Genomic DNA, 17,188 nt, shown 5'->3' with positions numbered 1-17,188 from the left:
GCGCCTGGGTGGCTCAGTTGGTTAAGCGACTGCCTTCGGCTCAGGTCATGATCCTGGAGTCCCAGGATCGAGTCCCGCATCGGGCTCCCTGCTCGGCAGGGAGTCTGCTTCTCCCTCTGACCCTCCTCCCTCTCATGCTCTCTGTCTCTCATTCTCTCTCTCTCAAATAAATAAATAAAATCTTTAAAAAAAAAATAAATAAAATAAAATATTCTGTATTTCAATGACTTTCATATGTTAATGCCTCTAATATTGCAGTGGGATTGATTTTAAATTTATATTAGACTGTCTGATTTAAAAAAAAAGAAAAGAACCAGAAGGAAAAACTTTAATGCCATTGAACTACCTATATCTTAAAAGCTTTGTTTTCAAGATAAAGCAAGATGAAGCATCTAATCAGTGAGATACATGTTAAAGTTACCACTGCTGAGCTTGCTCCATTCCCTCCAGGTATTTTAATATCACCACATCTAATTATTTGAGGTTTTCCAATATCCCTAAATGATCAAGATTTAGAGAATAAGAACAATGATTGTGGATGGAACACAACTAATATCTAGTCGGTCACAATATCAGTCTGCCTCTAAGCTTCTCTCAAATCTCTTCTTTTCCTCTCCTTTCCCACTGTCCCCACTGCTCACATCGTCATAGCTGGATTAAACCTATGGTTTCCTTCCCCTTGACTCCAGTCTTGTCTACCCCACCTCCCACCCATCCTCCCCACTGACTCCTGAGTTATTTTTCTGAAACATAAATTTGATGATATCTTATCTCCTTCCTGCTTAAAAGCCATCAGTGGTTCTAAAGGCCGACAGTCCAAACTCTTTACCAAAGCATACACAATCTCACACCATCTCCTCTTCCTGCTCAGTTCTTCTCCCTCCCTCCCATTACTTCCCCACCACATGCATCTCACCAGTAAGCCACAAAAACCAAGAGATCGTACTCAGGTGCAAAATGCATTCACAGGGTTATCTCAGTTCTTTTCTTGTCAGCTTAGGGAGGTAGCAAGGCAGGCGGTATTAGTGTCAGTCAACAGATGGAGAAAATGAGGGCCTGGGGTGACATGGCTTGCTTGAGAGCATACATGCAGTTGATGACCATGGAGGACTAGAGCCCAAGCCTCTTAGTTGCTTTATTTTCAAAAATGATGTTATAAGGAAAGATGTTTCTGGAGTATTTTGACCACAGGACACTTGGCATTTATAGGTTGAAGTCATCTGGTAAACTGTTTACATAATATTTACAACAAAAGAAACTAGGTAACAAAAGATTTAAAAGAATAATATAGTTACTTCTTAAATAGGTCTTACAGGAAACTCTCATCTGGTATAATAGCCCTCTAATTAAAGGGGGAAAAATACTCCTTCTAGCAAGGGTGATTTATATTTCTTCAGGTTATTTGTTTTGTTTAAGAAATGTATAATTTTCTAAATTATAAATTTTAGTAATGAAATGAAGCATCCTATGCCTTAACAATGCCTTACACACTAAATCAATCTGAAAAGTTTTTAAGTGTCTCTTAAATGATTGAGGAGATGGAATAGAGGGAAGGCAGTGATATAGAGGAAGGAACTTTGGACTGGGAATCAAAAAGGGTAGCTGGGCAACCTTGAACAAGGAACACCCCCTCTCTAAATCTCAGTTTTCTTCTCTATAAATTAGAAGCAATAAATTCTGGCCTCTCCCAGGACCATAGCATGGCTCAAATAAGGCGATGTATATAAAAGTGTTTTGTAAACTGTGAGGTACTGTCTAAATATGAAAAATGATGATCATGATGACTATCCAATAACCAAACATTCAGAATAAAAATTTTTTAATAATAGTATTTATTGAGGGTTTACTATACTAGGCACTATTCTCGGTGCCCTGTATGCATTATCTCATTTAATCCTGAAAACACAGGGAAAGGGAAGGAAAAATAAAATAAGATGAAAATAGAGAGTGAGGCAAACTATAAGAGACTCTTAACTCTAGGAAACAAACTGAGGGTTGCTGGAGGGGAGGTGGGTGGGGGAATGGTGTAACTGGGTGATAGGCATTAAGGAGGACACTTGATGCAATGAGCACTGGGTGTTATAAGCAACTGATGAATCACTAAATTCTACCCCTTAAACTAATAATATAGTATATGTTAACTAAATTGAATTTAAATAAAGAAAAGAAAACAAACAAAAACTATTCTGAAGGTAAATATCCTGTCCTCACTGAGATGGGGAAATTCGGGCACAAAAGAGGTTAAGTAACTTGCCCAATGTCATAGTAAATATCAGAACCAGATACAAACGTAAGTTTGTGACTCTGGGTCTGTGCTCCTAATCCCTATGCCATCATTCCTCCTGATTTATTCCAAAGGAAGGAATAAATTAGTGAGGTAGTTTATCATCTAGAAAAATACTTTAAATGTGTAAATGAAGCTCAGTTTTATACATTTGCAAAGATTTCGTCTTCTCTGATTTCTTCATATTGTCTTTGTAATTCCTATTATAGAGTCACAGCCAGATGTAGGTAAAGTATACACTTAGTTGTATTTCACACTCTGTTTACCAACAAACTTTTTTTTTATTATGTTATGTTAATCACCATACAGTACATCGTTAGTTTTTGATGTAGTGTTCCATGATTCATTGTTTGTGTATAACACCCAGTGTTCCATTCAGTACGTGCCCTCTTTAATACCCATCACCAGGCTAACCAACAAACTTTTTATTTTTCGAGGCATGTGCTAAATGCCAAAGAATAAGGCATGGTCCTTGCCTTTGAGAATACCCTGGCTTCTCATACAAAAATAATCCTCATAATGCAGTTCATGCAATGGGTTCTAAGAGTAGTCAGACAAAAAGGGCAATAGAACTCAAAGTTGACCAAGATCCCTGCTGACCTGGGTGATCAGGAAAGGCTTTGTCCAAGAGGTAGCAGATGAACAAAACTTTGAGATGGATAGGATTTTTGTTGGACTGATAAGGGGACAACATTCTCCAGCAGCCAGGACAGCTTGAAGAAAGAAGCTAATGTTAGAAAGCACAAGGCATGGCTAGATGGTGGAGTGCAGTCTAGATTAGTTGAAAAATGGGACTTGTATAGTAAAGTTCTAGGAACGGGAACTGTATAAAATCTAGACTACCAGGCAAGGGAGCTTGGCTTTATTTCATATAAATTTGTTGAGCAAGGTAATGACATGGTCATCATGGTTATCATCAAAGTAAGATTACCCATACATTATTTCATATTTTATAAATTCACATTGCCTGGCACATTGTAGGTACTCAAGAAATGTCAGTCCTTTGATCTCTTCCCTTACTACCCTCATTATCTAGGTGATCTCATTCAGTCTTGTGGCTTTATATGTCATATATACAGTTAAAACTCCAGAAGTGTATATCTTCAGCCCAGGCTCTCCCCTGAACTCTGGATATTTGTACACACAACTGGCTATTCAGCACCTCCACCTTATGAGTAATTGGCATTTCAAATTAAACATAGTCAAAACTAGGGGCTCCTGAGCATCTGCCTTCGGCTCAGGTCATGATCCCAGGGACCTAGGATTGAGCTCCCTGCTCAGTGAGGAGCCTGCTTCTCCCTCTCCCTCTGCCACTCCCCCTGCTTATGTGCTCACTCACTCTCTCTCTATCAAATAAATAAATAAAATCTTTAAAAAAAAAAAATAAACATAGTCAAAAATAAACTCTTGATTCCTACCCTCCCCTAAACCTGCTCCTCTTATAGTCTTCCTCAACTCATTAAATGACAACTTCATTCCTTTTTTTTTTCAGGCCATAAACCTTGGAGTCATCCTTGACTCGTCTTTCATTTCTCCATCCAACTCATAAGCAAATTCTGTTGGTTTTACCTCAAAATATATCCTAAGTCTACTTCTTACTGCCTCCACAACTAACCCTAGGCCAAGCCACTGTAATCTCTTGTCCAGATTATTGCAGTGGTATTAACTGGCTGCTTGGCCTCCACCCATGCAACTCCCCTACCCCCTTCAGTCTCCTTTTCTAAAACCCAGAGAGACTTTAAAATATATATATAAGGCAAATCACTTCTCAAAACCGTGTAATGGGAGTTCCAAGCTTTTAAAAGGCCCTCCCTGATGTGACTCCCTGGCATTTCTCTGACTCCACTCAATCTTTTCCAGTTACCTTGGCATGTTTGCTATTTGTGAAATACAACAAAACATTTTCTAACTTCAGGGCCTTGCATGTGCACTTTCTTCCTCTAGAAATCTGCATTGCTCATGTCCTTCCTTCAAGTCTCTGCTCAAATGTTGCCTTTTCATTGAGGCCTTTTTGACCAACCCATGTAAAATCAGTCTTCCTTCCCTCCTTTCAGCTCCCACCTTTCTAACTGACAACACTTATGCTATCTACCATTTATTGAGTTCCCACTGTGGATTAGGCAGTTATACTATGCACTTTACAGGTGTCATCTAATTGAATCCTTACAACCAACTTATGAAGTTGGTATTATCTTCACCTTATAGTTGAAAAAATGAAAGGCACAAAGAAGATTTCAAACACATGTCCAAAATCTATTATATCAGGCAAATCTTATTCCCATTGTACAGATACAGGAACTGAAGCTTGTAAATTAAGTGTTTTGTCCAAGATCACATAGCCAGGAAGTGGAAATTAAATATGAAGGTGCTGATTCTTACCATTATATCTCACTGGCAGCCTAGAAAGATAAATTGACATGAAGAAAGACTGAAGCCAGAAGAATAGTCAAGAGATGTTGCAGGACTTAAAATGAGATTGATAAAAGTGCAGCCAAGCAGGGGAAGATTAGAGAGATACTTATACATAGTCTACTAATACCTGGAATAAGTATTTTGATAAATGGTTCCATAGTTTCTCCTATCGTGTCTGTACTTAGAGAGATCTTGGTTCTAATGCTGGCACTTCCATCTATTTGCTGAGTTACATTGAGTACATTATTTCTCTTTGCTATATTTTAGTTACTTCATCTTTCAGGTGTGGATAATGTCATGTGTCCTCACTACTATATTGTGATGATAAGATTAAAAGTGATAATGAAAACACTTGGTAAATGGCAGAGGCCCACGCTGCTTGATTTGGTAATGCAGAGTTCCTTTTATCCATTTCCAGCAAGTCACTGCTTTTGCCGTATCTCTAACCTTTAAAAAATAAGTTTTGACACACATTTCTCATTCCTAATATGAGGGTGACCTGCGTTTTGTCACTTGTGTTATAACAGACTCTTCCCTGGAAGGGAGTCCACTATTTATTGCAGTCTCCCTAGTATAGGAAAAATGTGTTCCGAGTATTGGCAGTCAACAGAGAGACAGCACAGTGATAAAAAGAACCTGTTACCAGGTGGACGTTGGGCAAGGCACACAACCTCTCTAAACTTGTTCCTTTGTCTGTACAAGGCAGATAATAATAGCTATGTATGAGGTGGTTGTAGAATTAAGAGTGGTGATGTGAGGGCAAGGACACAACACATGGTAGATGCTCAGGACATGTGATACTTTAAAATGTGTAGACTTTGGGACACCTGGGTGGCTCATTCGGTTAAGCGTCTGCCTTTGGCTCGGGCCATGATCCCGGGGTCCTGGGATCGAGTCCCACATCAGGCTCCTTGCTCAGTGGGAAGCCTGCTTCTCCCTCTGCCTGCTGCTTCCCCTGCTTGTGCTCTCTCTCTGTCCCCCTCTCTCTCCAACAAATAAATAAATAAATAAATCTTAAAAAAATAAAATAAAATGTGTAGACCTTGTGCTTGGAAGAAATAATGTAGCTCACCGGCTGGACATGCCCCTGGGCAAATCTCTATGTGTAGGATGAAACCACACCATCTCACTTTCAGCATATTTTCCTTTAAGGGAGCATTTTTTCTCCTCCTTCCTCCATGTTACTGTGGCCACAAAGCAGAGTACTCTTAGTTGAGATTGCATGGAAATAGGACTGAATACCAAAGAGGTTTGCAGTGGAATGTGTTGGTACAATTTCCTGCTTAGTTTCAAGATGAATTGGGTCTGAGCTTTCCAAAAGAGGGTGGATCTCTGATGTGAAAGTTTTATTTGAAATTTTTGTGGCTCAGGCAGTGTCATATCAGGATACACACAAGAAGTACAATCTCCAGAAGGCATACATGGTCCGTGGAAACAAAATTTATGATTAATTGCTAGAGCACCCCAAGCAGGACACGCATTAGGCCCAGTGTGTTACTTCCCACCCATAGATTCTCAGTCAGTCCAAACAGTTTAGTTCAGCACTTGGTTTCAGAGGGACTGCCTAAGGCAAGCAATCTCAAATAGATTTGCTTGTCCAGGATACCAGGTCATCTGCCTCGTGAGTGTATATAACATCTGGAGGTGTTCTGTATGAAAGTGAAGGAGTGGGACAACTGCCTTCTGTCTCTTAGTCACACTGTCATGTGTGATTGTAGACTCAGCAGTCAGTTTGAATTCAAAGCACTTGCAGGAGCTTAGAAAGCCAGCATGGGGAGTTTTCCTTCAGGAAGAGAGGAAAGTTTCCGGGAACAGTTTAGAAAAGCAAAGATTTTAATGCTTTCCTCCTCCCCCACCCCATGCCAGGGTTTTGTTTTTGTTTTTTCTCCTTTGTTACAAAATCAGTATATTTCATTTAGCAATCATAATTTTACTTTTTTTTTTTTAATCATCCCCTACTCTCATCTAGACCTTTTCTCTGGAAAGATTGTATTTGCAAGAGGGACAGAAGATTTTTATAGAAAATCATTTTTACACAACTTCACCAGAAAGATACATCATATTTAGGAATTGGTCAGGTCAAAATCCTGAATTACAAAGAATTTTCAAAATGGGTTTACATAACCTCCCGCCCCTTTCATCCTGTTTGTTTTTCTGGTGAGCATCCTAGAAAATATCAATCCCTTTTTGGGAACAGCAGCATTTAATAATCAGATTGTCTTTCTGAGGTGTGTATACCAGGAGAAAGGTGAGAAAAGTAGAGTTTATTAGTCTTTTGTTGCAAACTACAACTAAGCTGGGAAGTTGAACACAAGTCAACAGCAGTGAGACATCTCCCAAAGGAAGTCAGGAGTCCAGTCTGTCAGGAATGGGCAGAGGGGTCACACTCCTTGTGGTGTGCCCTATCCCAACTTGTAGCTTTTGGCAGGAATCACAAATTAGGAATGCAGTCAGTCTCTATACCTAATATAAACCAATCAGCAGCTTGATTTTATTTTATTTTTTATTTTATTTTATTTTTTATTAATTTATTTGACAGAGAGAGACAAAGCAAGAGAAGGAACACAAGCAGGGGGAGGGAGAGAGGGAGAAACAGGCTTCCCGCCAAGCAGGGAGCCCAATGCAGGGCTCCATCCCAGGACCCTGGGATCATGACCTGAGCCGAAGGCAGATGCTTAATGACTGAGCCACCCAGGCGCCCCAGCAGCTTGATTTTAGATGGTCCTACCAAAAAAACAAATCCTTTCCTAGAAGCATTTGTATGTGACTCAGATAGTACAGGCAATACTCATCATGTTTTCAAATTTCAGGCCCCACAGAGAGGTGTCCTAAATTTACAACAGTTCCAGGGTCAAAGTCATGTTCATTGAGCTTATGCTTGCTTTCAGTTCAGCACAGCACATTCTGATGCTGAAACAGCTCACAACAGACAGTGTCAGGTTTTTGTTTAGAGTCAGGTCTAGACAATTAGAATCTGTGGATTTAGGATTCCAAAAGAAGCCAGCAACTTTTCTTCAGCAGCAGCAAAGCCAAGATGCCACAAGACCAGGCAGCAGTGTTCTGAGTTCAAGTGACAAGCGAGGCTTTCCTAAGCCCTTTTGGTATTGTCCAAATTTACCTACTCAGAAATATGCACACCACACAGGGAAATCATCAGCCTCTAAAGATCAGAGATCTGATTTTATAAGAGCTCATTAGCAAACCAAAACCTGTTTTTAAAACTCCCAAGGTGTGTCTCTATCTGGAGACTGCCTCTATGTCCCATGTTATCTCCCTTTTTCTAGAGGCTTCAATAAGCAAAAATCTGGAGACATTTTCTATTTCCAGTACTCAGTTTAAATTTTAACCCACTCACCAGTGGGTGAATCAAGGAAGTAGTGTTCTACTAACACAATTTTTCAGCTTTCTTTAGTCAGGATGATTCCTCTAGCATTTATGAAATTAAAAGCATATAATTCTTTATATCCATTTTTACCATATATCCAGATACAATAGCCACAAGACCATTATTTTTTTAAATCCCCCCTTTTCTCATTGCACATTTACTCAAACACCTAGCAATACTTTTAGCATTTATAGAGTTAATATTAAAACTGTTGGGGAAGATCCCTGCTGGAATGCAAGGGAAGATGGGAAGGGAGCAATACTTGGCTATTGCAGCAACAGAGGTGACAACAGCTAAGCTGAAGAAATGGCTGGAGTATTTTTCTCCCTTTTTTCCCCGTCTGGTTTATCTAAAATTGTGCTCCAGCCCTGGGAACTAATTTAACTCTTTTTCCTCCCCTACTTGAAGGAGAGAACAATGCAGACTTTTAGCATTTTTTTGCCTATCCAAAGCTCACCTTTGGAAATTTTGTGATCCTTTTCTCTTGCCACCTGAGAGAACAAAAACCAAAGGCATTACAAGGCTGCACTTTTTCCCCTCACTCTAGTTAGTGCAGCCAAAAGCAATTAGGGAGCCATGAAGCCAACTCTCCTGGATTGGATCTATCATTTTAAAATTCCATAGGTAACTTTTACCTCTCACAACTGATAGCAGCTGTTTCATGCCATGTATGAATGACTTCATATCTACTCAGGCACCAAAGGTTGACTATTCCCTATCCCTTCAAACTTTCTTTTCTCAAACAATGCTTTCACCATATTTCAATGAGTCAGGTTGGGCTTTTTAATCCCACTTCTGACACCAACTGATACCATAACCACTCCAAGGTTTAATGATTGATTCCTTAGCAGAACTCATAGGACTGAGCATATAGTCATACTCATGGCTATGATTTATTACAGCAAAAGGATACAAAGCCAAATCAGCAAAGAGAAAAGGCAAATGGGGCAAAAAGTCCAGCAGAAACCAGGCACAAGCTTCCAAATGTCCTCTCTTGGTAGAGTCACATGAGACACATTTAATTCCCCCAGTAATGATTTGAGATAACACATGTGAAATGTTGCCAAGCAAGGAAGCTTATTAGGAACTGAGTACCCAGAGTTTTTAGTTGGAGACAGATCATGTATGTACCCTCTGCAGTGACATATCCCAAAATTTCAGAATTCCAGAAGGAAAGCAGGTGTTCAGTATAAGTTACGTTGTTTGCCCAAACAGTTTAGGCATAGTGAGCCACTCTTACCAGTTCTGGGAATGGTGGGAAGCCTCTCCAAACCCAAGTTCCCAAATGCCAGCCAAGGGCCAACCTTGTAAGCAAGCCTTTCAAAAGAATAGCTGTCAAGTCTGCTGTGTTAACCCTTCTCTGCACATATAATTTAATTATTTTTTTTATAATTTTATTTTTTAAGATACTCACATCTCAAATTCATCTCTGGGGTTTACTACTGGATATATGGGTGGAACTCTGTAAACTGGGAAACTTCTAAGCATTTGACTTTTTACTTTCATTTGTAACAGAACTTAGTCCTTTAGTAAAGGGTAAAAATAGCCTCAGGAGAATACAGTTGATCCTTGAACAATATGAGGGTGAGGGGTGCCAACCCCCTATGCAGTCAAAAATCCACATATGACTTTTAACTCCCTGAAAACTTATGTACTAATAGCCTACTGGTGACTGGAAGCCTTACCAAATTAACATCAACTGTCGATTAACACATATTTTATATGTTATATGTATTATATACTGTATTCTTGCAAGAAAGTAAGATAAAGTAAAGAAAATCTTATTAAGGAGAAAATACATTGACAGTACCATACCATATTTATCGAACAAAATCTGCATCTAAGTGGACCCGCTCAGTTCAAATCATGTTGTTCAAGGGTCAGCTGTACTAACAAGCACCAGCTCAAGTCACCAGTATTAACAAAATACCAGCTGTATTTTCCAAGGGGATATTCAAGAGAAACTGAGGGGCGCCTGGGTGGCTCAGTCATTAAGCATCTGCCTTCGGCTCAGGTCATGATCCCAGGGTCCTGGGATCGAGCCCCACATCGGGTTCCCTGCTCTGTGGGGAGCCTGCTTCTCCCTCTCCCACTCCCCCTGCTTGTGTTCCCTCTCTCGCTGTGTCTCTCCCTGTCAAATAAATAAAATCTTAAAAAAAAAAAAAAAAGAGAAACTGAGGAACGCGCAGTCCATCGGAGATGTTTTAGAGAGCCAACATATTCAATATAAACTTGCCCCCAAATCTGCAGTGGTCCTTCAGGCTTCAGCCACTTTCCCTCACTGCAGAGGAAGAATACTTTCTTCAAACTGGCTACTTAAAGGTGGGATTGTTGGTATTTATTTTCCCTTGCTTGTTTTATAAGCAAATATAAATCAACACTGTAAAGGTGATTTATTTAATACTACCTCTTCTTTTCAGTCACATTTCAGAGGCATTGTAGCCTGAAACAAAAGCATATACAGGCTATGGAGTCAAATGGACCTGGCCTTGAATTCTGGATCAGCTCTTCATTGAGTGATCTTAGGTTACTTAATCTCTTGGTAAAAATGGGAATAACAATACCTACTTCAAAGGGCTGTTGTGAGCATTAAATGAAAAAATGAACATAAGATGTTTAGTACATATAGCATTTACCACAGAGCATGAATATAATGATAGTAACTGGTATGATGGTAATGGTGATTATTTCTCTCGCCACCTTATTTTTTCATTCATGTTTTGGTTTTAAGAAGACAAAGAATCTTTGTCCAATTTTAACTTTTTGGAAACCTCCAGCTTTCAAGTAAGGATATCAAACCCTAGTAACAATAGTTTGAGAGTGGTGTTCAACTAGAAATATCTAGAGTTTAATTCTGTCTTCTGTTTTACCAAACCAGCAGATTTCTTTCATAGCTGGAAACATTTCTGTATTAGTCTGTGGCATTTTTCCTAGGGTGAGAGACAGGCTTATTTCCTCCTGGAGATTTTTACCTCATTTATGTCAGGGTCCTCTAGGGTCTGCTGTCTGTAAGCTCACGTAGGGCAATAGCTATACTGCATCTTATTTGCCTTTGCACCTCCAGTTTCTACCACAGAGTAAGGACCCACCAAGATGTGAGTGGATATAGGATGGATAGAAGGATGTAGGGCTGGCACACTGTGGTGGGTGTGTGAGGATGATTATGACATGGTCTTGGTCTAAAAGGCCAAGTCTGGTGGGGGAGATAAGGCAGGAAATCACCTTAGCAGGCACGGGACAACACATCCTGCCGAGTGAGGCACAACATGAAGAAGAATACACTGTTTGGGCTGAACAAAAAGGTATGTGTCGGTGGTACAGATTGTAGTAAGCAGTATACCTGAGGTTAAAAAATTACTGTATTCTTATTTCATTCTGGAGGCTATAGGGAGCTGTTGGTTTTAGAACTGAAGAAGTACAGTCAGTTTCCATTTTTCATAGTAGTTATGTTGTATAAAGTTGCCGCAAATACTTAATATTGCTCCTAAGAGAAGTACAGAGTTAAGTTCCTATGAGCCTCTGGTTACAAGTTTTCATCAACCAATCAATACATAACTTTGTTTTATGTGTGTTTCTGTTTTTGAAGACACTTTATTTAATGTATAATGTTTCATTAACATTGAGCTCATGGCCAGCAATACTATAACTCGTGCCTGAATGAAGTTTATCTAGCACACACATTTTCTCCATAAGGCATTTCACAGCCTTCTTAAACTTGGGAACACCACACAGCACTTCAGGAGTATGCTTCAGGGCCATTTGGAACAGCAAAATTACCCAGAAAAAGCACAAAAATGCAAAAACCATGACACTAAATCTACCAGGAGAAGGACATTTGTTTATACTGTGAGAGCTAAAACAATAAAGCAGAGTATTGCCTGGTTCAACCTCATTTGGGAACATGGGTATCAGGCAACTCACATTTTTCACCACACTGCACGTGTTCTCACATGACCATGAAAAGTCCTGCAAGTATGGATTTTGGAGTTACAAATGATGTAAATGAGTAGATGAATTTGTAAATATTAGAATCTGGAGTCATGAAGACCAACTATAATATGAGCTGTGTAGTCTTTTAGGAACCTTTGCATAGCATTTTGCCATTTTCAAAAATACTTCTACCTGTAACTTATAAGTTAGTCTACATTTATTAATTTAATGAACATTTAATACATACCTAGCTTTTTTTTTTAAAAGATTTTATTTATTTATTTGACAGAGAAAGACACAGCGAGAGAGGGAACACAAACGGGGAGTGGGAGAGGGAGAAGCAGACTCCCTGCCAAGCAGGGAGCCCGATGCGGGACTCGATCCAGGGACTCCAGGATCATGACCTGAACCGAAGGCAGTCACTTAACCAACTGAGCCACCCAGGCGCCCTAATACATACCTAGTTTTACCAGGTACTTGCTAGGCACTAAAGATACAAAACGTGACCAAAAGCCCTTACAGATGAACGAACAAATAAAGATATTCAAAGGTCAAAAGTGTTGTGATAGACCATGCTGGCTATAATGGGAACCCAAGGAATAGTAGAGGCTTTAGTTTTATTTGGAGATCAGTAAAGCTTCACAGAAGAAACAGGGTTTGGACAAAGTATTTTTAAAAAGGAATAGCAACTGAATTTAAGTAAAGAAAAAAAGAATAGCAATCAAAAGGGGTGAACTCTGATATATGAAACAACTTGGATGGGTCTCGAAGGCATTATGCTGAGTGGAAAAAGGCAATCTCAAAAGGTTGCACATACTGGATGATTCCATTTATATAACATTCTTGCACTGACAAAAATATAAGGATGGAAAACAAGTTAGTGGCTGCCAGGGAATAAGGATAGAGGGTGTGGTTGTAGGGGATGGGTGTGACTATAAATTTCATAGTTTTATTCTGTATCTTAATTGTAGTGGTGGTTACACAAATCTGCACATGAGATAAAATTGCATATAACCATTCACATACACACACTCAAATGAATAGACGTAAGAACTGATAAAATGTGAAGGAGGCCTATAGTGTAGTTAATAGTATGATACCAATGTCAATTTCCTGGTTTTTTATTATACTATAATTAAAAAGGTGGTACTATTGAGGGAAGCTGGGTGAAGGATACAAGGGACTCTACTATTTTTGCAACATTCTAGGAGTATATAGGTTTTTCAAATTAAAAGTTAAAAAAAATAAATGGACATTTGCCAAGCAGAAGTATGAACAAAAACCGTAGGAATATAAGCCAGCATATGTTGGGGAATTGCTGTTCTCTGTGATGGAATTTAGGATATGAAGTTGCACACAGAAGGAATTGAAATAGATGAAAAAATACTGAAGAGTCTTCTATGTATTAATCTAGCAAATATTATTTGAGCACCTCTTATGCATGAGACATTGGGGATATGGTAGTGAATAGGCTAGACAAAGGTCTTGCCCTCACAAAACAAGTCTAGTGGAAATTTGAACTAGTTAAGATAGGTGTTAACCCTTGTAATAAAGATGAGAAATTTAGGCTTATAGCTGCCAAGTGGCTAACACAAATTGACATAGCTAATAAGTTGCAGAGGAATGGCTCCACTTAGGTCTTTTGATTTCATATTTTTGCCTTTTCCTTATCGTCTAAAATTTGTGGATTATTTTTATCAAGGATTAGAGTAGAGAGAGCCTGGAAAAAGGAGACCAGATAGGACTATTACAGTAGACAAGACAATAGGCTGTGGAAATCTGAACTAAGGTGGCATCAGTAGGAATGAAGAAAAGGCAGCAGAATCAGGAAAAAGGGAGAATCAGTGAGATTTGATGATTGTCAAACTATGTCCGGTGGGAGGGTGGGGGTGGAGAAGGAGGTAACTTAGACGTTCCCAGCCTGAATGTCGAGATGGTATTTACCACGTACAGAAATCAAGGAAGACAGATAAGGAAGCAGATTTCACTTGAGACAGATTTGTTGAGTCTGGGGTACCAGGAGAAAGTCTAGGTGGTGCTTTCTAACAGAGGATAGAGATTTAAACCCTGAGACTGGCTCAACACCAGAAAATGCCCCTGGCAGTGACTGGAGTGGATTTGAAGGAGATAGTGATAGACAGTATAGGGTAGTGGTTAAGAGATTGGATTCTGACATCCCAGACTGAATCTCAACTCTGCCATTTCCTAACTCCTTGATCTTGGGCAAATTACTTAACCTCTATATAGCTCAGTTTCCTCACCTATGAGATAAGGATGATAGTACCTACTTCATAGGGCTGTTGTAAAAATGAAATGAACTGATACTTATAAAGCACCAGCATGTAGTAAATGCTCAGTATATCTAAGCTGTTATGATTAAGTTGATGGCAGGAAGAAGAGGAAAGATTTTTATAAGAAAACGCATCATTTAAAAGACCAGATTAAAAGAAATACACAAAGGAGTTTTAAAAATATGTTTGAGAGAATTAAGCCATTTCATGGAAGCTGAAGAGAATTCAGAGCCTTCACAAAATCTGCTTTTGCCCTTTCTACTCTACAAAGGACTTGGAGTGGTAGGGAGTAATGACAATGAATAAAAAACATTTATTTTTGTGCCATTTTGTGTATAATCAAGTATATTAGTTCTCTGAAAGATAGATATTATTACCACTTTACAGGTAAGGACATGGAAGCTTAGAGAACTTAAATTTTTCAGGCTTGTACAATAAATGTCAATACCAGTATTTAATTCCCAAAACTCGGGTCCTTTCCCCATACCATACAAACATAAAATGGCGTGACTGTTACTGATTATATATAGGTATGTTGATGTATTTAAACCTTTACAAAATTATTTACTTTGCCCCAGAAGTTAATTTTATAAGGGGTTTATAAAGCACTATACCATTCAAAATTGCTATATCAGAAATCAAATAAACTTTTGAAGGCTTTACATACAATCCAATCTGACTTCCATCTGGCCATAAATAAAAAATCATTAGTTCTGTGCTCAATATTCCAGGTGCTTCTGCAGACATGCTTTACTCACTTAAAGTCTGTATAATAAACCCATTGTAAATACAAACAATTGCAAACGTGTATATGTGCAGATTAACCTTTTCTAGACACTCCTTGTAATTTTCAAAGCCAGTGCTGGAGTTCCAGAGTGCATTAGCACTTGCATCAACATGCCAAATCCTCCCCTGGGCCTCACTGCAGTGCCAGCCCCAGCCCCAGACCCAGCCCCAGCCTAGCCCCAGCCTCCTGCACCCTGACCACACCCCGATCTTTACCTAGCAGCAGGACCTCAAAGCTACAGGTTTAATGTCTGTGGCTGAATCCCAAAGCTGAAGATTCCTTTGACACTTCCAAGTTTATTTCACTTTCTTCCTCTAGTTGGCTTTAACGTAAGAGCCCTTTTGTAAACAGGCTTTCCTCTTGCATGTATTTTAGACTGTGTGAACTAGAAAAGACCCCTATTTTATAGATGAAACAACCAAGATACAGAGAAGAAAAGGAACTTGATCAAGGCCTAGGAAAACCAAAAGATACCAAAAGCAGAAATGCTTGGCCCAAGTTTACATAGTCACAAAATGAAGGTAAGATGTATGTTTTTTAAACAAAAAAAAAAAAACAATTATACACATCAAATTATTTGGGATTGTGTCTTTATTAGACTATTCCCTAGTACTGTGCTTGGCACATAGTGGGCAACTAATACTGAATTATTATGTGTAAAAGTATAAGTCAGAAAAATTATTAATTCGATTGTAGGAGACAGTTGTGCATATTAGAATGAGTCAAGAAGAAGGACAAATAAGGAGCTAATTGACACCCTGGGACTGAGGTGCTTACCTTCCTCGTGCCCCCCTGCTGAACCTCTTCCCTATCATAGCCCTTTACTGGTTTGAATTGCAGCGGGCTGATTTCTTGTCTGCATCCTGTCCTAGGTTCTCCATTCCTTGAGGACAGAGATAGTGCCTTGTTCACTGTTGTGTCCCAGTGCCTAGCGCAGATTCCAACATTGTAGTAAACACTCAGGAAATATTTGTTTAGTAAATAAATGAAAAGGAATGAAGTATTCCTACCCATTCATGCATCCACTGTTTTTATTTGGTTTTTGCTTTTGTATTTTCCATCTCACCAGGCAGAAGCTCATGGTATCCTCATGGCTTGAGCAGAGGCAAGAGAAGGACTACAGTATAGTGACATTCACCCTCACTTATTCCTGGTTTCCCTCCATGTCTCTCCCCCTACCTCCATGTTTCTCCCTGCTCCCTCCCCCTGCACAGTCATGGAAGAGAACTCCAAAGTCTTAGGGGGAACCATGGAATCTCTGGAATTTAAGCTCTAGAAGTCACCCATCTGGTTAAAATGTTCAGGTGTTTTTGTTAACAGCCAGTTGCTAGCCTCTCGTTTTGACATCTCCAGCAGGACATTCTCAGAAGAGTGTGATAGACTAGGAAGGGAACTAACCTGGGAGCCAGGCATCCGGGGCAGAATCTCAGTTCTTTCAGCCATTTGTTGTGTGATTTCAAGCAAGGTACATACTTCTCTGGGTCTTATTTTCTTCATCTGAAATATGAAGAGATTAAAATAAATGCTTTCTTAATCTTCTCTCAGCTCTGATACTATGTGACTCTATGATTAAATGACCTGCATATAGATAACACCTGCCCTGTTGACAGCACTATTCTGAAAACTAGAGCAAAACCATTGGCTTTCTGGTCGTACTGGCTTTATTTAAGATTGTCTTCTCTCCTTTTATATGAGAATGTCTCTGTCCCAGGCAGTTTATGGGAACTTAAGTTTTTATTTACTGTAGCTGGAGGCTCCTATAAGCTAGGGCTTTGACAATATTTCACATTTATTTATCTGAGCCAGAGCTTAGGATCAGGTGGCAGCAAAGTCACTTAAGGTTAGTCAGATGCATTGAAAATGTTCCTTAATAATTCAGAACCAGTTTTCTCTGTTTAGAGTATTAAGATTTTTTAAATCCTTCTAATTAGCCAATTCCAACAGCGTTTAAATAGACAGGGAAAAATCTGTCCCTTCTGGAAGGGCAACTGATGCAAACTTATTGTCAGTCTCTATGTCTGTGCAGCAGGACTGACTGAGGCAAGGGCCAGAGTCCAGAGCCAAGGGACCTGTTAATGGTATTACTGACAAGCTCTGCC

The 17,188-nt window shown here is 39.3% G+C and overlaps 1 protein-coding gene across 3 annotated transcripts in view; it reads left to right on the top strand.

The window, feature by feature from the left end:
* FAF1 (Fas associated factor 1) overlaps window positions 1-17,188 on the top strand; it is a 466,200-nt gene that overhangs the window by 433,804 nt on the left and 15,208 nt on the right. For 2 of the 3 annotated variants that reach the window (XM_081816911.1, XM_081816913.1), the window contains exon 18: window positions 15,499-15,610. The exons of the other annotated variant lie outside the window; for it this stretch is intronic. In XM_081816911.1, coding sequence (XP_081673037.1) covers window positions 15,499-15,597 — 99 coding nt within the window. In that variant the 3' untranslated portion in view covers window positions 15,598-15,610. The remainder of the gene's footprint in view (window positions 1-15,498; window positions 15,611-17,188) is intronic. 3 annotated transcript variants of the gene reach the window in all.

The sequence above is a fragment of the Leptonychotes weddellii genome, chromosome 4 (genome assembly GCF_054177405.1).
Source record: "Leptonychotes weddellii isolate Sample4059 chromosome 4, ASM5417740v2, whole genome shotgun sequence".
Lineage (NCBI taxonomy): Eukaryota > Metazoa > Chordata > Mammalia > Carnivora > Phocidae > Leptonychotes > Leptonychotes weddellii.
The sequence above is the reverse complement of the archived record's forward strand: the minus strand, read 5'-3'. Positions and strand labels throughout refer to the sequence as shown.